The sequence below is a fragment of the Charadrius vociferus genome, unplaced genomic scaffold (assembly GCF_000708025.1).
Source record: "Charadrius vociferus isolate BGI_N301 unplaced genomic scaffold, ASM70802v2 scaffold554, whole genome shotgun sequence".
NCBI classification, from domain to species: Eukaryota; Metazoa; Chordata; class Aves; order Charadriiformes; family Charadriidae; genus Charadrius; species Charadrius vociferus.
Genome location: NW_009648050.1, coordinates 811,797 through 834,522, shown reverse-complemented (window position 1 = coordinate 834,522; position 22,726 = coordinate 811,797). Strand labels below are relative to the sequence as shown.

The 22,726-nt window shown below is 36.7% G+C and overlaps 1 protein-coding gene across 1 annotated transcript in view; it reads left to right on the top strand.

Annotated features, from left to right (window-relative positions):
- The first annotated feature begins 304 nt into the window (after positions 1 to 304).
- Positions 305 to 22,726, top strand: part of CBLB (Cbl proto-oncogene B, E3 ubiquitin protein ligase) — a 128,925-nt gene continuing 106,503 nt past the window's right edge. The window contains exons 1-2 of the mRNA XM_009883713.1: positions 305 to 451; positions 9,487 to 9,737. Coding sequence (XP_009882015.1) covers positions 305 to 451; positions 9,487 to 9,737 — 398 coding nt within the window. The remainder of the gene's footprint in view (positions 452 to 9,486; positions 9,738 to 22,726) is intronic.

The following is a 22,726-nucleotide window of genomic DNA, read 5'->3' as shown; positions in this document are numbered from 1 at the left end:
GGGGTGGCGATGGTAGTGGTGGTTTCCCCCTGCCTCCCGCCGGTTGTCGCGTTGACACTAAATCCGGGATCGCCTTTTGCCGGCGTTAAAAGGCGGGCCAGGTGGGTTCAACGCTGTTTGTTGTCATGGAAAGTTAAACTTGTTCCTAAACATGCCCTGGTCTTGCCCTTTCCTGCCCGCGGAGGAGGAGGAGGAGGAGGAGGAAGTGTTAGCTCACTGGCTGCGGCCACTTGTATGACAAGACGCTGTGGGAGCACCTTGTGAGGCTGTGTTTCTCTGTCGTTGCGGCCAGCTCGGCTCCCAGATGGCCAATTCCCTGAACGGCCGGAACCCGCGCAAGGGACGGATCCTGGGCTTCATCGATGCCATTCAGGATGCTGTGGGGCCCCCCAAGCAGGCAGCTGCCGACCGGAGGACTGTGGAGAAGACCTGGAAGCTTATGGACAAAGTGGTGAGTGCCTGTGTGCCGTCCGTGGGCGCACACGGTGCGGAATGAGGCTATTAAATAGGTACACATGGAGAAACAGCGTCTTCCTCCAGCTCTAACTGCTGTGCTGCCTGTGCCTGGGGAAGTAAGGCGACTTATGTTTTAGGTTATTTAAGCACCGCTTGTCTTTTTTTTTTTTTTTTTTCCTCTTTCTATGGCCTCTGGCTATGTTCTTTTTTTTTTAATCTTGGTTTATGGAGGGAAAACAAATGTGTGTGTTTGCCGCAGGCTATTGTTATTTTCAGATCCTTTAAAATGACTCAAACTTGAAGAGCTGTCCTAACGAAAAGCTGCTTAACTTAGACTTGTAATCACATATTCTGTGTGTTTCGTGTTGGATCACATTGTTAGTCTGCAAACAAGACCTCTGAAGTATGAAACTTCAGTTAAGCTGATCGTCCTGTGAGACATGCTCATGATGGCAACGTAGATACATTTGTGCTTTTAGGAATGTGCGTGGGGACTGGGGGATGTCACTCTTGTCAGTTTAGTAAACAGATTAGTATGGCACGCCTAACTTTTAAGTGTGTGTTCTGCATTTTAATGATTTTTAAATACTTCTACTCTTCATTTTGAAACTAGAAATACACTGTGCTGAAACTTACTTTTCAGGAAGTGGGGGGGATAGACCATAATTTTTTACATCTTGTAGTTGTCTGCACTAGGCTGATACGTTTTGGTTAGTATTATACAAAATGATGGCTTGTATGTTGATAGATCAGCTAGGAGAGTTTCTTACCAGTGGTAGGAACAGTTTGATTATAACACAGATAACTGTGCAGGAGAGGTAGGCACTCTGCTTTGCATACCTGGTGATACTTCAGAGCTTCCTCTTGAAACTGCTGGGGAGTGAGGATTACTACCTGTTAGCCTTGGGTCTGTATGGCAAGAGAGTTATGACTTTTTAACTTGGTGATTCTTCATGAAGTAGTGTAACTGTTTGCTTTCCCTGTGGCTCTTGTAAAATGCTGATGTTTAACATTTCTTAAAGTTCATAAGTATTTATATTGACGCAGTGGAGGTTATTTCATGTTATATGCCGTGACAAGTGGTAATTTTGAAGTATTTGATTGAGTCCTTGTATGTTATCCTTTTTGGTGCTCCAAGAATAGCATCTGTATTTCCACCACAATTTCTGATGATTATAAACTTTAAATCCAGCCTTGATAGAAGTGGTTATTATCACAAAGACTTTGTTGACGTTTCCCTGTTAATGATCAGGATGCTGTAAACAGTGAGCATCCTGTAATAAGACCTGCAAGTATAAATACTTGGAAGCTGGCACTCTTCAGTAGAAAGAAGTTTTTGGCTTGGGAACCAGGAATCTGTTTTGTCGTTTTTTAAACCACGTGGGGCATTTACAGCCTCATTTTCTCGTGTCAGGCCATTTACAAATCTGTATGGTAAGATTGTCCCCACATTGGTTTATATATTCACAGTTACCAGAAAATCTTAACCCCACTGCTTGGACCTGTGGATTGCTTTCACTCAGCTAATACAGGATAACTGTATTTGTCACTATTACAACAGAGCATCAGAACAGCCAGTAAGGCCTGTTCTGTAGAAGTCACTGGAAAGGCTGGACATTGCACTGTGCTTTCTTTTTTCATTTTACTGGATAAGTGTCCTCAATTTGGACCTTTAATGTATCCTCTTTAAGCCACTCTCAGTTAATCAAATTTTATTTCCAAATTATATTAAAGTATACCAGACAGGATGATGTCATAGTGTGAGAATGCTGTAGCTTGCAGCTTGAGTTTTCAGCATTTGGTACTTATAGTGAAAGGATGTGTTTGAGCAAATTTAATATGTTGGCAAACAAATCTAAGTCTCTTAGCCTTATGTGGCAGTAGGCACAGGAAGGTCATTTTCTCCTCTGCCTAGATCAAAACCAGGGATTAAAATCAGAAATAGAAACCTGCTCCATTGACTTTTGTTTCAGATCCCATTTCTGGAGTGTGTCCTATGACTGATTTCTGTGGTGGGTCACTGATCAAATTAATACCTAGTGAGGGCACTAGGCTCTGCAAAGTCAGTGGGGTGCCACCCATGATAAGACTGTGGCTTTGAGGCCTGTTTTGCTTGTTGTAATAACAGTCATTATCCTTGTTTATTCTTTAACTATAATAGCTGTGATAACCATCTTTTTGCTGCAGTGAGGTAGCTAAAATTTTCTCCCATTCTTAAGATGTTAGGGAAAGGGAGAATGGAAACAAAGCAAAGCTATTATCTTGACCAAAGGATGAAAAAGAGCAGCCTCATAACCTAGGGGTAGAGCTCAATGATTTCTAGTTTATGTTTCTTTCTTAAAATTGCCGTTCTTTACCTTTCCTTCATTTCTTTCCATAATTTCCTCCTTTGGCAGATGAAATTTTCTATATGAATTATTTGTTTTCAACAGTAAGGCATTAACCAATACTACAAATGTTGCTACTCTAAGATCTATACTATGATAGTGATTTTATGGTATATGTAAAAGTTCTGGCTACTTAGATACCATACAAACTCTGTGTAGTATTGGTTGTATGTCATGCTTTGAAATTACTTAGATTTCATGGTAATGTTTGTTTTTCATGGGCTGATGCTTTAGCTGTTAGAATAGACAGAATGTTGCAGTTCTGCTGAAGTGTCTTCTCTTTACGTTTGTGCTACCAGTTTGAAAAAAAATCAAGGATTTTGAGAGAGTTCTTTAGCAGGACAGACTCTTGGGATACTGCTCCTGCTTAAAGCTCTGTTCGTAAAAGTTACTGTAAGTGACATACTTGCAGGGAATAAAAAAAAAAGTGTTGTAAGCAATCAGTGAATGTGAATTTCTATCTGTCTGTATATATCTGCATCTTCCTTTTCATACTTTATCCCCAGGGATCTGTACTTCTTGAGGTTCACTGGTATGTCTTTTTTCTTATATGAATTTACAATACTGTCTGCGTTATTAGAGGTGCGTCAACTGTTAGCATCAATGTCCAGTTTCCCTGCTACTTTTGTCATGGGTAAGCAGTAGCTTTACCATTAAAAACCAAAAATATTTTGTTTAATTCCTTTGCAATGCAAAGGATAATATTCCTTTTATGGTTTGGAAGGCTAGCCCTGCTTTCTGGTGCTAGCATTGTATAAGCAAGTTGACTATATATCACTGAACTTCTAGCAAGCAAATTACTGTTTTTAAAACATGATGTGTATTTTAGAAAGTTCATATCCTGTAAATAAATAAAAAAATATTGTTAACAAATTACCATAAGTCTTCTTTTAAACTAGGCGTAAATTACATGGGATTTTTTAGATTCTAAACCTAATGATTTTAAAACCTAGAAACTAGCTGTGTATTGTTATTATTATTATTAGAAGATAATGGCTATCTTGAGAACAAGTTTGGGAGAGATTACCTATTATGTAAACATGGGAGTAGTTAAGTTAATTTGCTGCTCGGGCTATTCAGAGTTGGCAGTACTATTGTGCACACTTCACTGTTGTGGGTTTCAAGCTGATAAAATTGTGACACATTCTGAACGGGAATTTTTTTAAAATAGGAATATTTTAGCAGCTTTCAGTCACTTTTCAGTACTCTAATGCATTGGGCTTGAAAATAATTATATTTTCTACTGTGAAGATTAACAACATTGTCTGAAGTGTTTGGGTGCTCTGTCATGGCCCACCCAGTTGTTTGACTCTGGCTATATAAATGGAGATGGCAATTTGATTTGCTATTTAAGAATTACCCAAGCACAAATTAGAGCGTGTCTCCAAAGCTCATACTATTGACTTAGTGAGTAAAAGCTGTATTACCTCTGTAACTCAGTAATGCGGTTTTCTTTAAATTAACATTTGTGGGCATCGAAGTTTGCAGTAGCATTTGAGTTTACAGAGCTCAGTAGTTGAAACTGTGTCTGTGTTGGTTATTCTTTGTGACACTTTATGTAGTTGTTACATTAATGTGCAACCTTCCACGTTAATTAAATGTCATTGTTCCAAACAGGATCTAGAAAAGACAATCATCATTCATAACCTTGATATTCTCCAATGTATTACCTGGTCAAAGTTGATAAGAAGTATTACGTCCTGCATACACTGTTTGCGGAAAAGAATAAAAATTTAAATGGAGAAATGGAAGCTTCTCTTTTTCTAATCAGAAGAAAGTTTAAATAACCCTCCAAAGTCAGCTGGCCTTGTGCGTATGTAGCGTCAGCATAGTTATTGCTTATTCCTGCGGTATGGAAACATATGGCACAGTTGCCGTGTGGTAGCTGTTGAACAAGCACTTCCTGCATTCTCAGCTGAAATGATGGGTGATCGGTCCCCTCTACTTACATTTTGACGGAAAAGCTTCTTTCAGAAAGAAAATGCATCTTTCTGTGGAAAATAAAGTGCATTGCAATTGAGGTAATTTCTGGCAGGAAGAAATATATGATGAAGTGTAATGTTCAGATTTCATCCATTTTCCTGATTAGTCCCTCCCTGACTAAGTTCTTCAGAATTCATTGTTGGTAGCATTTTGTGTTGTGGTTTTCTGGAGAATTGTTATGGTACTTTGCTGCAGAGCTACCTTTATGCTATCTGTGGTGTGTCAAAGTGTTTTTTAATACTTTGACTCTTTTTTTTGTACTGCATGGCAGAAGATACTTGTTCAGTAGATGGTTTTGAAGTGTAATTTTGGAAGTGTGTGAGCACTGGTGATCTGATTGTTCTAGTCCATTCACTGCAGCTGAATACAGTGTTGAGCGGATGTCCTACTCATTAGATACTTATTCTGTTTTAGTTGTGTTACTTTCCTTGTATTGTCTTTGACTAGCATTAGGTGTTTAAATAGATTGTGTTAAGGCTGCTGTGCTTTTCTTGAACAAAAGTTCTTTTGTCAAATGAGTCCAGGGCTTTTGACTTTGCTCTAAAAAGTGAAGAGAAGATCTCTCAGTTTTCTCTAATAAATTGATTGTCTAAATAAACTAGGCATCCATGACACTCATCTCTGAACATGCTAGGAAATATAACACCTTATAATTTAAGTTAAATATCTACAAAAATGTTATGAATAGTGGTATTTATTTTGTGTGGTGTGGGGGGAGGGGAGAGGAGGGAAGAGAGGGTAAGTTTTTTTTCTCCATATGCACTAGAGTAAGTTTGTCTGGAAGTTCCTGAGTTAACTGTTTCAAAATCTGTTTCTGGTAGATTAATACCTTAGTTCTTCACAACCAGAACTACACTCTTGTTTCTGTGATTCTGGACTAAATACTTGGATTTACCCTGAGTGAGGTAGTGAAAGGAGCTTAGCTTTGTCTCAGTTTATCTCAATGAGAGACACATTTCTGACTAACTTGCTGACTGACTGCTTTTCATTTTTTAGACTGAATGCTTGCTAAATATATACATGCTTACTTCCAGTCATAACAATACACAAATCACACAGTGATATGATTCATGTGCGCTCCTGAAGTGTTGGTGAGGCTTGCTTTGTAAAGTGCAATATGGAGGTCTTTGGTTTTGTTTGTTTGTGTTTTTTTTTTAATTTTGTTTTGAGTTCTGTTTTCTTTTGAAGAAAGGTATGTGTGCCACTTCTGGTTCCTTGGTAAATCTTTTGCGTCAGCAGATGTCATTTCTTATTGCTTACTTTTAATTGTGAACTGCTGCGGTACGTGTCAGGATATCCTGACTCTGGAAACCATATGGTTTACCAGCCATCTCTTTAGAAACTTCCTTTGGACTGAAACCTTGTGTACTCTATAAAGGGAGGAAAGCCCTGTACTGCTTCACTGGATCACTCACTTGAACTAAATGTTAGCGTTTTTTTCAGTGAGAATGCGTAAGACTAATTGAGTTGTACCGTAGAAGAATTTTTGTATGACTTTCTTAAAGGCTTGTTCTGGAGTTGAAGGTTCTAGTAATGTGCTGTATTTATCTCTATAAATTCAGCAGAAGGTGAAGCCTTGTAAACTGTGATGACCACAGGATCCTGTTTTGATGTGTCTGTGACTGTGTGTAATGCTACTGGACTGAAGACGACTTTCTAGAACATCTGAAAGAGAAACTAATTCTTTATAACTGAATGGGGTTTTTTTGTGTAGTTGAATGGACTGACTGTTGAAAATACAGCAACCGGCATAAGCAATTTGCTTTTTCCTGTTGTTTTTATATGTTTAATTGTATATCTAATAGATATGAAAGCATTTATATTCTGCTTGTTGGCACATCTGATCGAAAAGATAGACTTCAGAAAGAGAATTAATTCTTTGATCATGAGATTTAAATTAGAATAAATAAGCAATTCAGAATGATTGCAGCCTTCTGCTTGTGGTCTGCTTTCATTGCTGACTTTTCCCCTGAATAAGTATTTTCCTCTTTGCAGCTTCTTTTTTTCCTTGTGCTTGTTGCTCCAGAAAGTTGTAATGCCTAATCAGTGATATTGATTTGTGTCATCTGTAGTTGGCTTTGTAAGAATGTCAGTGTTGTTTCAAGTTTTCACTAAATCGGAAATCATAGAGAACAAACATTTAGATGAAAAAGTCTACTTTTTTCATAAAGGTTTTCACTTCTGTCTTTGGGTTTCCAGTTCTTCTAACTCTTCTACAAAAAGAAGTTCATGTATGTCTTTGCATGGATGATCTTCAGATCCGTCTACACATGTAAATTCTTTGCTTATATTTCTGAAATCTCCTTAAAGAATTCTAGCTGTCAGCTTAACTTCAATGTAACTAAAAGAAAATGTTTAATCTCACCTGTAAGTCTCTCTTGTTAGCTCCTTTCTTGATCTTCTGGGGCAATACCATCATCATACCTTCACTCAGGCAAGGTCTTTACTTGAACTGCTCTTTTAAGTCATCTCTGAATCTTTCAGATTGAGATGTGATTCACAGGCAAATATAACCGTCTGTATCAATCTATGCACCTAAAACTCTCATCCATGAGTTGCTATTTGTCTATCAGTAAGTTCAACTTTGCTTTTCTGACCTTGGAAGGAAGAATGCCATCATATCCAACCTTTATTCTTTGAGAATGCTGCTGGAAGCATCTGCTAACTTGGACCGTGTTGTCCTTTTCTTTATCCTGGTAATCTTCTCTTTATTACATGAAATATAAACAAATTATTTTGAATTTCTAAGTCTCTTACTGTCTCGCTCTTGCAGTTCCAGACTTGATCACCTGATAAAGACATGACCAAACATCTTTATGCTGTACTTTTATTTTGTTTTTGTTTCCTTCCTGCATCTTCCTCAACTTGGGAGGAATTCCTTTATAAGCCACTAAATTATTTTAGAGCTTGCCTTGAAACTTTTCTGTTTATATCTAGAAATACTTAAGTACTAGTGCCATGAACCACTCTTTAGCATGTTGAACAGTGTTATGTTCATGCATTCATATTTGCCTGCATCCATCTGCTGTCTCTTTGTTTCCTACTGAGATTGTAAATTTCTCTGTGGGAAGGACTGTATATTCTAACACATCATATACATTACTTGATCTAGTAGGTGAAAGAATAATAGAAATTATTAAAGTAACAATGGATCAGTGAAATGAGGGGAGGCATTGTGTAGTAGCTAGGAGTTTGCACTGTTCTAATGGTGCTAGACTTACTATTATATTTTTAAACTTGTTAGTGCTTGACTTTTGTCCACTCTTCTATCTTCACTTTTTGAACTACGACCCCAGTTCTCTAAATCAAATTGCCTGGTGTGTTTTTGTGTGTATGTTTCAGAGGGAAAAAGCAATTATGTGTTTGCTTTGCTGTTTGTGGTGCATGAAGGTCTGTTAGTGGCAACTGTCTTAAGGCAGTGAATTTCTTAATGGTGTAGATCTAGAAATTGAAATGCTCAAGACTGCACTTTTTTTGAAGTTGATACATTAGTAGGAGTAGGAATCTGCTTTTAGCAGTATTAAGATGTTTTTACAGCCTCGTTAGTTACCTCAAAAGAATGTCAAAGTCACTAATATATAATGTGGTGATCTCCAAATGATACCTATAAAACATTTATACCACATGGACTTAATTTTTTCTTTAGTATTCACATATGTACAGCCAGGCACACATGTCTAGAATGTGTCCCTCTGCAGTGTTTTAGCTGAGCATGGATAGCTCAACATGATAGCACTCAAAAACTACCCGTTAGTTTTGATCCCTTTTGCTTTCTAGTACAGAACATTACAGAACAAACTTACCAGAGAATGTAGGTAGCCAGGAGTTAATTACTCTAACCTTGTACGTATATGTTCAGGAAGCAAAGCCAGTACGTTTTTCTTCCAGAAACACTTCCAGTGGAGACTAGATTCAAATAAAGGTGTTCAATTCATCTGAAGCTTATTCTTTCAAGTAATATATATTATTCAATTAATTTTTGTGCCATGACGATTCCAAGTCCATTAAGATGTTATCTTCTGTTACAACCATGAACTGGAAAACACTGAGTTTATAATGTTTTGTTTCCTGGTTTACGATATCTGTTTGTGAGCAACTTAATTTCTGTCTGTTATAGGTAATAGCTTTTGAACCACTAGCGGCATTCAGGCCATTTTCATATGTGTGGACCTCAAACTTTAAATTCCTATAGGTTCTAAGAAGTTATATTGTTGGATAGAGAAAAGAGAGAGCCAGCAGATGCCAAGGTAATTTGTAAGGTCAGTTCTTGTTAGACAATTAAAGATCCATAGGGAAGTTCACCTGCAGCTCACAGATCTGCACGAACTGCTCTTGGCATTAGTTGCATACTCTGTTTTGATCATATACGCCTTACCATATAGTAGACAGGCAAAGACAGGCAAATTCTTACTTTAAAGGCAAACCCCCAAATTATGTAAGTAAGCTTGTTTGCTGTTTATAGATGTGACAGGATTAAGTTAAATTTTACATCCTTTGACATTATGGACTATGTTGGGACTTCATGGAATATAAATGAAGTAGGATTTAATTCACTGTGCCTGGAGGTTTGAGAAGTATGTTTACACGTTTTAATTTTAAGATGTCAGGTCAGTTTTTGCCCCAACATTCTCATTTTACATTCTCTTGTTTTTGCTTATAGGTAAGATTGTGCCAAAACCCAAAGCTTCAACTCAAAAACAGCCCACCTTACATACTTGACATTTTACCAGACACTTATCAACATTTGCGACTTATACTGAGCAAATATGATGACAACCAGAAACTTGCACAACTCAGTGAGAATGAATATTTTAAAATCTACATTGACAGTCTCATGAAAAAATCAAAACGGGCTATAAGACTCTTCAAAGAAGGAAAGGAAAGAATGTATGAGGAGCAGTCACAAGACAGGTAAGTGAAATATTTAAATATGAAGTAGATTGTCTGGCCTGTCTGCATTCTTAACAGTGTTTGTCTGCAGCCATTGTGTTTTGTCATTTTTAATTATTTAAAGAGCAGAAATATTTATTGTTTGGATTCATTGACCCCGGAGGTCAATCAGTAATTTGCTGGATTTGTTCCACTGTGTGCTCTTATCTGTCACTTTGTGACCTTTAAAACCAAGTGCATTTCCTTCATAAAACATTCATTTTATTGTAATTACTTGTTCACAGAGCCTTACAGTATGTAGTTTTTCCTCTGGCAGAGAGAAAGTGACTGTTACTTGGATTGAGCTTGACCTCCCTACCCCAGTTCTTAAAACTGTGAGAGCCATGATGGGTATTGACTTGGAGCTTTCACAAGTGATGAAATAGACCAAAACAATATTCACATTTTTGAGATACTGCGTGATGTTAGCATAAGGTGATGATAATGTTAGTTTGGTACTGAGAAGCCTTTTTGGGAACCTAATGGTTCCTGATTTACGGTGGTTCAGTTTTAATAACAGGGATTAATGTCCACTTTATGTGTACTCTTGGTGGTGAGTAAAGAGGTTTTTAATATTTGATTTTTATTACCTAATATTTTGAAAATAATATTTCAAGAACTTCTGTGCAAAATGTGCAGTTTTGTTTTGGGAAGGGGTACAGCAGTGTCATGGCAATCAGACTCTGCCGTGTGTGGTACATTCTTATATCTATTCAAATAAAAGATATGATGCTGTTTCCAGAGTCTCACCTTTTTAAAGGGATAGTGGGAAATGGGAGATAGAGAGGATTGAATCCCTGCCATACTGTCTGCACCTGAGCTCAGAGGCAGGGTTGCATAATAGTTTTACAGCTGGTGAAAGTGTTGGTAGAAGCAGTGAAATGTCTACATTCTTGTAAATGTCACTGCTGTTATGTTTGATTTATACGTATGTTCCTTCCAGATCTTTAGCAATGATTATAGCTATTCAGTATGCTGTGGTAGTCTCCTGTGCTTGATAGGGTCTCTGAAGCTTGCTTAATGTCCAAGGAATTTTTTTTTAAAGTATGTAAAGCTTGTCCAATGGTGAATATACTTGAAGTGATTTGCCAAAGAGCAGCAGAATACACTGTTTGAGCTATTTTAGTGATGAGTAAAGATCTCAGTGAACGTTTTTTGTGTTTAAATTAGTGTGTATGTAAAGGAACACTTTCACTGTAGATGCATTATTACCAGAACCCCTGGAAGGGGTTCAGCACGGAGCCTGTGGGTTCTTTTACCAATATCCCATTAGTTGTATGTACAGAAGTCATTGTGTTGCAAAGGAAATAAGAACCTTTTATGGTAAGGCAAATTTGACATAAATGGTTGCGTTATGTAAACAGGTTTTATTTTGACTTCCCTATGTTGTATGAAACCCAGATTTACTTATGGTTTTGCTTACAGTTAGCAATAAACTAAAGCCAGTTTCAGTGTTACTTTTTTAACTTGGATATAGTTGGCTATATCCTCTCTGCCTTCATTCAAACAGTGTCTTAATAACCATATCTAGTTGCTAGAGTTGCTTTCTTCTGTCCAATTACCCACTACATCCCCTGCATAAGGGTAACAGTAGTGATATAAGGATTTCTTTTATGAAGCAAACAGTTTTTGAAGAAGGTACAGATAGCGTATTTACTGTCACTTATTTGAGCCGTTCTTGTGAGACGGTTGGAGAGGAGGGATTTTAAAACAAAACATAGTAACGAAGCGTACTGAATCACAATAACTACTTCAGGCTCTCTGAATTCGTATTTCAGAAGCTGACAACTATATTATTTTGCCCCACTGAAGTTTGAAGCTTGAGGAAGGGTGTACAACAGAAATGTTTCTCCTGTGCTAAATTTGTTAGTTGTGTTTCCTATACAAACTGCATTCTGACTGCATGTCAGAATGCTTAAACAAAAAAAAATAGCGTAAGCATTGTTTCAGCAGTTCATGCCTCATGCCATTATAAGTTAAAGTCTACATCTTTGCAACTTCAGTGCACCCTCTTTCATCTACTGGTGATGTATTATCTGTATGCATGCCCTAGTTTAAAGTTGAATGAAGGTATACTTGTTAGCTGAGCCCTGTGACTAGGTACTTCTTCGCTTTGCAGTGCTTCAACATACTTAATTGTGTTAACTATTGGTACGTTAATAAAAGAAGCTGTTAATATTTTTAGCTTATTTGCTTCCAAATATGCCTGCATTAACCTAAGTATGTTATTTGTTAACATTATAATGCAAACGTACAAGTGATCATTTAAATAAGAGTTTTTGCAGATATTTCTAAAATGACTGTCGACTTGGAGTGTAGTTAATTAAAAAAAAAAAAAAAAAGCAAGCCAAAAGCCTCTCATGTTGACACCTGGCCAGCTTCTGTGGTTTTCAGTCTTACATTTCTGTTTTGTTTTCTCTTAGTATCTCTGTGATTTCTGGATAAAAGGTTGTCATGAAAAAAAAGAAACTGGCTGCATTTGGAGGCATTCTGTATATATATCTGATTGGTTTACTTTGAACCTATTGGGGTTATTGAATAATCTTTTCACTTCTATAGTGATGATACATTTAGGAACCAGTGCCAATATAAATGTGATTTTATTTGCCCGATGACACCAAAATTACTCTCTTGTGAAGAATTTGTCATGAATTTTAGCTCTCAAAGATCCTATGGGTGAAAGAAGAGTGCCAGTCAGATTATGTACAAGTGGCTAAAACAAAAGCTTCCAATGTGATGGTGTTGCCTCTCTATCCTGTGTTCCGTGTCAAACGCACGTGATAGCTGTTTAAGAGTAGCTGGTGCTGTCATTCTCTACTCTATGGGATGAGTCTTGCTAAGCAGAGAAAGTACGGCTTACAAGTTTGTTTATTGTAAATGAATTTCATCTACCTTCTGGCTATGGCATCTAATATAAAATTATGTCATCTCATAGTCCTCTTGCCTAATGAAGTAAGAGATGATGCTCAATGAATTCTGTAAACTGTACTAGATATAGTCTGCACAGAAGTTTTTCTGTGATAAGTAATTTAAAGATTATTTTTTTTGTCCCAGATTTTACTTTTGAAAGGTTATTAACACAGGCTTATTAAAATTACTGGTTCAGATTATTAACACAGGCTTATTAAAATTACTGGTTCAGGTACATCTAGTCTTGTTAAAAGGCTTTCTGTGTCTTTGAGAGTATGGGGTTTTGGTTTAGGTTTGTTCCCCCCCTTTGTCATTTATTGGGAAGTAGACTAAAGCTGGAAGGCATCACTTCTGTGAAGTCCAAACTTCCTTTTGTCTTGCTCCATTCCAGAATTATGCAACCAGAAAAAATAAAAACTTTGTAGACTGGCATTTTTTTTCAGACAAATATGTTAGCCAGGTGTAGAAATCAAGCACATAAATTACAATAATAAGACTAGAGGAGAAATAAAGTGGCATTGGGGAGATTACATTTGGATTTATTCAAGATGCTGGTCTTCAGGGCTAGCACTACCCTTTCTTATTAATGGAGACAAGTTTAAGCTTTCCTGTGCTCACCTGTAAATTGCATCCTTGAAAGAATGTCTTGAGATGGAACTTGTTCATTGTGTGTTTCAATATTGCATACCTTCTGCTATATGCCCTTTACATGAGGAGAAGAGGAAAAGTATCACACCAGGCTGTAAACTTATTTTTAACAATCTCTTAAATGATGCTTGGTGCAGCCAATATTACTTGGCTGCTTGTTTTTAAGTGGCATTTCAGAAGTGGAATAGGAAGATAAGATGGAAGATGGACATTTCTTAAGTAGTGGGTGGTACGGGTGAAGATCTCAAGAGGAGAAGAGCTGAGGTGGTTGTGGAGTTGATGTAGAAAGAAGTGTGCATGTAGGGAAAGTCAGACTGAAGGAAGTTCTTCAAGGTGATCACAAAACCACTCTTGTTTTGGTACAGAAAGTCTTGCTAAATTCTCTTGCGCATCTGGGCATTTGGTGTCTTGATTCAAATTGCATTTTCTAGATTTTACAGCTTGGTTAAGTGTGGCATTCTTATATTCTCTAAGTCTTCTAGAGAGGTCTTATACCTATGGCTCAAGTGATAGATCAGGTTCTCCTTTGTTACTCTTCATATTGGTTACTGGGTTTATATAGTATTTCATTTCTCTTCCTTAAGTCTGTGGTGACAACTGAGATAGCTAAGGTTCTTGAATCAAGTCCCTGAACTGGCACATCAAAGTACACAGCATTTTTAGTAGGGAGCTTTCTACTGCTGAAATTTCTAGCCTGTTCCCTCCCTACTCTGAAAGCACAGACTTGATAGGAAGTTACAAGGGTGAGCATCAGGATGGACTTCTGTTATGTCAGCTGCAGTACAGGAACAGCCATTTGTGTACTTCTGTCCTGTGGTAAGTGAGAGGTAGCTCACCCTACTTCTTGGAATTACCTCATCCTGTACCGCGGCCTTGCTGTTTTATTTACAGGAAGTTGGGAAGTTTATAACTTAGCTAGCCTCGTAACTTGTTCATGTCGCTAGACAGAGGAGATTTTGTTGATTGAGAAAAGGATGAGGAAGAGTATATTTTTAATTCAGGATGGTTTTATTTGGACACGTTAAGATTGTTTTGGCTTATGGTTTTCTTGTTTGACAAATAGAATGTACAGGTTCAGAAAAGGATGTTAATGGCTCTTTTCATAGAGCCAGTTTTGGCTATTGGTTAACATCACATAGATAACTCGGTAATTCTCAGACAGTAGAGATGGCAGCCTTCACCAAAGTGGATTGGATTTGAAGTTGTGATCTTGTGGTGAAAGTTATTGACTTCTTAGAATCCCGTGATTTGTCCCATTTTCAAAGCATATTATGTGTTTTTTGTTCTCCAGTAAATTTGGAGCTGAGCAGTTAGGCTGTACATACCATCAATCTGTTGTCTGATGCGATCTGTAAACCTGTGTACTTAAGCTATGTCAACTTTTTTGAGAGATCAAATATAGTGACTCTTTTATTCTAATCTTGCTGAAGTTAAGGCAAAGGAATCTAGTATCTGTCTTTTCCTCTCTTGTATATGTTTACCTGTATTTTTAGGTGGTTCCTTCACTAGGTTTTTAGGAAAAGAAGCTGCTTTACTCTGGTTGAAAGGCTTCTGGACTGTTGACTCATTGCTTGAACTTCTGTGCTGTCACTAGAAAACAGAGGACACTTTCTCTTTCAAGGTATAACCTATAATACAATAATTGGGAATGGAACTTGGCTACAATAAATAGCCGTTAATAAAGAGGCTTCTTCTGAGGAAAAGAGAGTGCATGACTGATTGGATGGGGTTGCATGGGAGAAGGAAATGCAATGAAATTTTTAATTTTTTTTAAGCTTTTATGTTATGGTGAGAGTTTCTACCCTCTTCTCCGCTCTCTGTTCCTTAGATGTGATATAAAACCAGATGTGAAACAAAACAGCTTTAAGAAACCCTTTGGTGTACCTGAACCACATGAGTAATCGAGCTTCAGTGCAGATTTGGTGAAGCACAAGCCATTTGCTATTTTTGGTTCTAGTCTAAATTAAACAATGAGTGTTACACAGACACACCTTTCAGACAAAGAGACTCTTGTTGCAGAGGGCAGGTGAGAACACGTGGAGGTTACAAATGGTAGGACAGTGTGGTGACAGCTTATTCTCAACATAAATGCAAACAGGCTGTGTGACTGCAGTTGATGTAAGGCAATATTTAAATTTTTAGATGTTTTTGATAGTCTTCAGTACTTGGGGGAGGGTATTACGAAATGAGAACCAGGGAATTATTAGTACCAAAATAACTTAAAGGCAACTATTTATTCAGATTGCAGAGGAAGATAAGGGTTTTAAAACAACAAAAGATTCTAAATGAAAAAATAATGGCTTGTAAATTCTTATCATTGATTTAGTTCCTTAATTCATATCTAGTTGGGTAGAAGAGGGGTAATATGTGCACTTCATGTGTCTTTTACTTTTTACTCTGTTATAAAATCAGGCAGCATTTTCTATGTTAGCACAAGGTCTCTTTCAAACATCTTTTTACCAGTAATGTGATACTGACAGTCACATCTGAGCAGAGTACAGCTGGTTGTGAGGGGATATACATTGTCTGATCTCTTCATTGTTGCACTTTGTATAATTTATATCTGTGAAAAGTGTATCTGATGTTGCCATTAATATTGCCATAATATTGCCATAATATTTACACCCACTTGGTCCACATTTGAAAGCTCTCAAAAAGCACAAAGTTAGATTTTCCATGTGTTATATATTAATTTCCTTTATCATAAACCTAATGACAGGTCTACTACTAGGGTTATACAACATGATTGATGCAGTGTCTGTACTAACGTAGTTTTCTACATTGTTCCATTTCAGCTTTAGAAGGTGATATAGGATGAGAAAATAAGCTGGGAAGAATAGGTGGTTTTCTGAAAATACTGTATTCTTGGTCAGAGAGGTCTGGAAATACTCGTATCTGTTTTGGCAGTGAGGGTACTAGTACCCATTTTATAATAGTTCAGTTTCTCACATCCCTTCACCATACTTGTCTGCACGGTCTCTGCAGGGAACAGCTGTGCATGTGGAGGCAGGCTGTGGTTGCCAACTGTAAATAGAGCTACGTTCTTAGGTATGGCAAAGCCCAGCTGATCATAACAAGATAGCAACTTGAGGATCTTCTTGAAGGACAGACACCACTGACTCGTGAATTTACTGTGTAGAAAGGAAAGCTCCTGAAATGGACCTGAAAGGATCTTTTCATCATTCACTTTCGAATGCGTGGTTGATTTTTAGAAAACTTGGTCTTTGCTTCTCTGTGTGAGAAGTGCTCTCTATTCAGTGATTAGGTATTTGCTTTAGGATGCCTTCGACACTAGCCTTCATGAGGTCAGCTACTTATCATGCAAGAAGAAACACAGAAAAAGCTTTTACAAGTGTCCAATTGTAAATATATAAGCATATCTAATTTTGATTTCAGGTTATAAAAATAAATGGTTTCCTTTCTCTAATGTTCCGTGGCATTCTTTTCCATTAAAAATTAGAAACATGAAAGAATAAAAATCTGCTTTTATTCTATAAGGAAATGAAATTAAGTTGGGAATAATCCCTTTCAAGTGGTACACTTGCTGTTCAGTTAATAGAAGCTCTTTTGCCTGTCTTTGAAAGTAAAGTAAAGCCAGTTTATAAAAACAGATGTGCTGTAGTGATAATCTTTTTATCCAAAGAATGCTTGATCAAAAATCAGGCTATAAGACATGCTTGCTATGTATGTAAACCTATAGTAAAGAAAGTTTCACTAACCTGTATGGAGTAGGAAATAACCTTCATCTGAAAAGGGGTGAAATTGTATGTTTTGATTAACACTGTCAAAGATTGACTGAGTTCAGAACAAGAGAGACAGAATGGGATATTGATGGAGAAGATGATGGATGGGACTATCCAGTTCCATTCACTGAAATGTAAAGTGCAAGAAAGAGTACTTTGATAATTTCATGAAATTTTAAAAATATTTTATGATCATTTGACATAAATTTCTTTCTATTCTGTTCTTTGCTTCAATATTAATAAAGTTAATTTACTTGAGTCATCTTAAAAATGGAGCAAAAGAATTAGTATAATTATTTAGTAGGTTGTGTAGAGTACCTTCTATGCTTGGGCTTTTTTTATCAGTGGCTGCACATTCTCAGGCTAACTTCATCTTTGCAGATTCTACAATAATATTGTGCATGCTCTAGAGTGATGCAAAGCTTTAATGTTGTTAATTGATATTGGAGGAACAAGGATTTTTAGTTTAAAAAGTGGGTTTGGTGTTGTCTGCACAAAACAGTTTTGCTACCAGTAAGATCAATATGTTGGTATGTTTCTTTCTTTTATATAGAACAATTCCCAACAATTTAACAGCATGTTCTCTGACAGCCAGTTTAGGAATATCATTTGCTTGAATTGAAAGAAAATGTGATATTTATATAAAAGACTGTTACATGAATGCAACTATTAAAAAAAAAAAAATCCAAACAGGAGAAATAGCACACAGAAAGGACCAACAGTAAGTTGTGTCTGAAAAGAAGCACATATTACATAATAAAAATAGAAAAGGAAATCAGTAAGTGATCTTATTGAGGAATAAAACTTCCTGTGCAAGCAGCCAGGTGACTCTCATCAGTATCTTGTTTGTAATGTAAATGAGTAATACATTTTGAATTTTCCCATTTTGGGTGCAATGAAGGTAGAACTAAAGGATTTATTATTGACGTATTTTTGTGCTTGTCTCTAGCATATGATAAAACATCCTATTTTTTCACCACAGTTTGCTCAGATTTCACATATCACAATTATAGAGCTATCCTGTTTGGTAATGGAAGATCTTAACTGTAATCTGTTTATTATCTGATTCTTTATATTGTGTGAAGTGAAATACATATTGAAGAATGTATTGACTTTATACTTGCAAATATCTTGACAGATCAGAAAAATGGTGAACAAATGACTAATTATGTTTGTTCATTTCAGTAATATTTGGTCGTAATAATTATGACTTCACTGTTTTTCTGGTATGTCTGATGTAAAGGTATATTTAACTGTATTTCTTCCTAAAGTGATATAACACAATAAACTAACGGGGAAACATAAAAGTAGCAGATATATAAGAAACAAACATTTTTGGGTTGTATGATGAAAGATTATAGTCAATGGTCAATAGTATTAGCCCCAGTCTTGTATCTACCTTGCATAAAGTAAATATGTTTTCTGATAGGGAAGAATAAGCTATAGAAGTTTTATCAGCTCCTGATTAATTGCCATCTCTCCTTCTCTTGAGCTCAAAGTATTGCAAAATATCTGTTCATACTGATATGACTGGGCATGGAGAATAGATGATCTCAGAAAGTACTTGGCATATTGCAGGATTAGATTAGTCCCTGGGTACTGGTGGCAGAAAGAAAAGGATCCATGGGTTTGGTTATAAGTGAGTAAAATAAGTGTCGCTTGCAGAGCCTGGTTAGTTATATCTGGGACGCAGTGTTCACTTTTTTCTAGTATCTGTTGACTAACTTGTTCAAAGAACAGAAACCTACACATTTACTAGAAAATCTGTGATCACTCCCTAGCTTACATTTGTTAAGTTCTGTAACAAATTCTAGTTTTGCTTACACTAAGAATAAAGAAACATTTTAATAGGTTTAATTGTTTCTTTTTTTTGTGTGCCAGGCCTTAGTGTTATCCTGACTTTTTAATTTGTCCGAAAAAAAAACCCAAATACCTTCATTGGCTCAATATCAGAAATACTATTGCCTTTTTAAGAGGAGATAACTTCATTTGTTACTTATCACTCTTAAAATAGGATATTTCAGGCAATACTGTTTAAAAAATGACTGCATGAGAAAAAAATTGCCTCTTGTTACAAGTTAAAGGGCATTAAGTGCAAGACAGGCAAACTTATTAGCATCTGTTTACAAACTGTTCCAATGGAAAATGGTTCTTAGCCAAGAGAATATTTTGTGAGCTCACCTCAGAGTTGATTCTGAGTCACGAATGTCTGTCATGGGAAGTATGAAATGCAGGATCAGCAATAAAACATCTCATACCTCAGAACATTTGTAAGAACAATGTTTTGGGTTTTTTTTTAAAGCAGTTGTTATTTGGTGAGACCTTGCAGGTGTATATCCAATAGCAGGCCTTTAATTCTAATTATTGTCTAGTGGGAGAACGTGTAAAGATGAAGAGAAACACCTTCAGATTTTTTCATGACAACATTTTAAACAGTTTATGGGGCTACAGAGGATTAGTCAGTACATAAATTTGAAAAATTAAATGATCGTATTACTAGATTATTTAGGGTTAAATATCAAACTACCTACACACTGTTCTTATTTTGGAGAACACTTAGTTTTGACGGAAGAAAACAAGTTCTTTAAACTCAAATTTTTAAGTTTCAGCAAATATGGTACATAAGCCTTCCATCAGTACACTTGGAGTGGAGCTGTGTAAGTTGTATTTAACACTATATAAATGTCATGCATGTTTAAGGAAGATAAAATGCAACAAATAGAGCCTGAAAACATTTCTGTTTGTTGTTGTTCAAATATACATCCTGTTGTGAAAATTCTGAAGTGGAGGTTGATGTCACAAACCTTGAACCTGTATTCCAACTATTATTTGTCATTACAAGTGATGACAATCTCTGTTAAGAACATCTACTCGCCTAATATACCAGCAGGAAAGGAGATGTCTGTGTTACAACTTAGCTTGGTTTTATCTTTTTTTTAATTATTTCCAAGTATTTGTCTTTAAAATATTAGAAAAAAAAACATAGTGTTTTTGTAATGGAATATTGTCCTAACTTTCGGCTCTGAAACACTAAAATATGAAAAGCACATATTCAGTTGCTAGGTCACCTCGGTAATGCCAAGTGGGCCATAATTAATAGTCTATATTAGTATTTTTGTTAGAGCAGAGAGTTTGGCCACGTATGCTTTATTTCTAGTTCGGTTACTTTGGTTACCTCAGTCATTGTAGATCATATACGTCTGTTAAGTATGATGCCTTTAATTCACAGCGTAGCATGTCCAGGTTTGTCCAGAATTTAGGGTTCTATGCTTTTGGCTATAGTATCAGAGTAATGGACGATGGGAGCGCTGATAAAGGCTTGTGTCTGTTCTAAATTCATAGGAATTTTTAATCCACTTCATAACTGCATCTTACTGACAGCTCATTCCCAGTGGCCAATGCTTCAGTGTTTTTACAACTTAATGGTACATGTTCTGTGCTGCAATTGGGAAAATAGAGAAAACGTGGCATGTATAGCCAATTTTTTTTTTTTTTAATCTGAGGAAGTCGTATGTCAGCAGGCTGAAATCCTCTCCCCCTTTTAAATGGGCATCTTTAGGATAGCAGACTGGAAGGTTATATTGTATTATATTTCTTAAAACTCTGCGTATCTTTCTTTACTCCATAATTCATAGCTGTAACAAATACACAAAGATTCAAAGCAAAAAAAAAGTACGTAACATCCTGTTCATGTGTTTCCTTTTACTGTTAATCCCCATAATTAATGCCCTATGAGGAATGGGGCTCTAATGACTTACAGGGCACAGTAATGTAAAAAGACAGTGCTCATCTGGGAGGTGTCCATTAGTATGGATCACTGGTGACCCAGTTGGTACGCAGCTGTCCTCCAGCCTATGCATATGTGGTTTCATTAACTACACGCATATCTGTCTGACAGGCGGGTAATGATTATCTAAAAGGAACCTTGCCTTATGAAATTGTCTAAGTGCCACTGAGAACGAATAGTTTGTTTTCTCTCAGTTTTTCCACTTCAACTGGGAAGGAGAAAAAAATGGATGAGGGAAGCTGTTCTGTGAGGGTGAGGAACACAGGGCCTGGCAGTCCCTTTGAAATAATCTTTAATGAAGCCCCATGCGAGGAAGAGACATGTTTGAACACCACATAACAGTTTTTTAGTAAGTGGCTTAAAGGAAGCGTCCATACGAAATGCTCTTCTGAAAGGGCAAAGGGTTTTTAAGAGTTTTCATTTGTTTGCCCTGTATGAATTTAGCCTTACTAATGCTCAACTGTAATGGGCAACATAAAAGATAAACATAGCTTGTTAGAATATGAAAATATATTTTTAAATGGACATAGAGGACAGACTGTTGGATGTTTGTTTTAAAAATCAGTCCTTTATTAAATCTCTGATTACTGGGAATGCATTTTGTTATTGGAGTGGATGACCGAAAGGAGTTCTGACATAAATATTTTCTTGAAACCTATAAGCCCAATCCGCTCAGCTACTGGAAGGGTGATAGCTAGGGAAGAAACGAATGGCTAAAGTAGTAGAGAAAGAAATTAGCTGATATTTACTCCACATAAACCAAGCACCACAAGGGCAACACTCACCTCCTAGTATCTGTCATAACATGGTAAAAGTATCTAGGGGCTAAATCCTTCCAATATGATGGAACAGAAGTATCATATCTGTTACAGTAGTTTGAGGCCAAATTTATGAGCAGCTGTCAGGGAAAAAAAAGGAGTGTAAATGTACTGTTCCTCTGTTTATTTGCACTTCTTTTTTTCAGGTAATCCTCTACTCTGCAGCAAGTCTTTTCAAGACAACCATTTCCTTAGGCAATTACTTGTTCACACTTGTTTTAAGCCTATTAGGGAGTTCTAACTGCCTTATGCTTGATGTGCATAAATAAACTGGCTGCGGGGGGATGGGGTCGACAATGGCAAGTAAGCCTTACGGTGAAATCAGCTGACAGCTGTGAAAACATTGTTTAAGTTGTGGATATCCATGGAGCTGGTATTTAAGATACCTGTCATCCTTCTGTACCCTTGTGGAACACCCATTCCATAAATGCCAGCCATTTGCTGTATAAACAGGAGGCAGAATATTCGTCACTGGAACATCGTGTACAAGTTAGAGTTGCCAAGAGAAGAAAAATAAAATTTCTCAAAGGACATGTCATGTGTTTTACTCTGTACATTTATGCATGGAAGCTCCTACAACCATCCTGTGTGGTGACTTTCTTGTTTTTGTTTTTAAAAGCTCAGCTAAGATAAGAATCTGGTGTGAAAGAAAATGGAAAGGTAATGCTGATTTTAGTACAACTCCCATGTACTCTGTTCCTGGATTTTCAGTTTGCTTCATGTAGCAGCAGATGGTCCATCTATTGTTTCCTTATTCTTCTGGGAGTCTGACCCTCTATAGTGGGCGTGTGTTTTAGCAAAAAAAGGACAACTAAAATAAGTCTTTTTGTAATGGATGCAACTCGATTTATTGAACTGTGTTGATGACCTCAAAAATTCTAGCTCTTAAGATGTTATTTAAATGCTTAATATTGTGTCTAAGTTCTGTCAACAAAGTTTTGGTGTGTTTTTTTTTTTTTGTTGAAGTATCAAGGGTAGTTTTGATTCAAAAGGATTGTTAACTGTCATAAGCGCTGTTTTGTGAAACAGCATAATTTTACCATATGCCTTGGGTTTCGTTTGAGA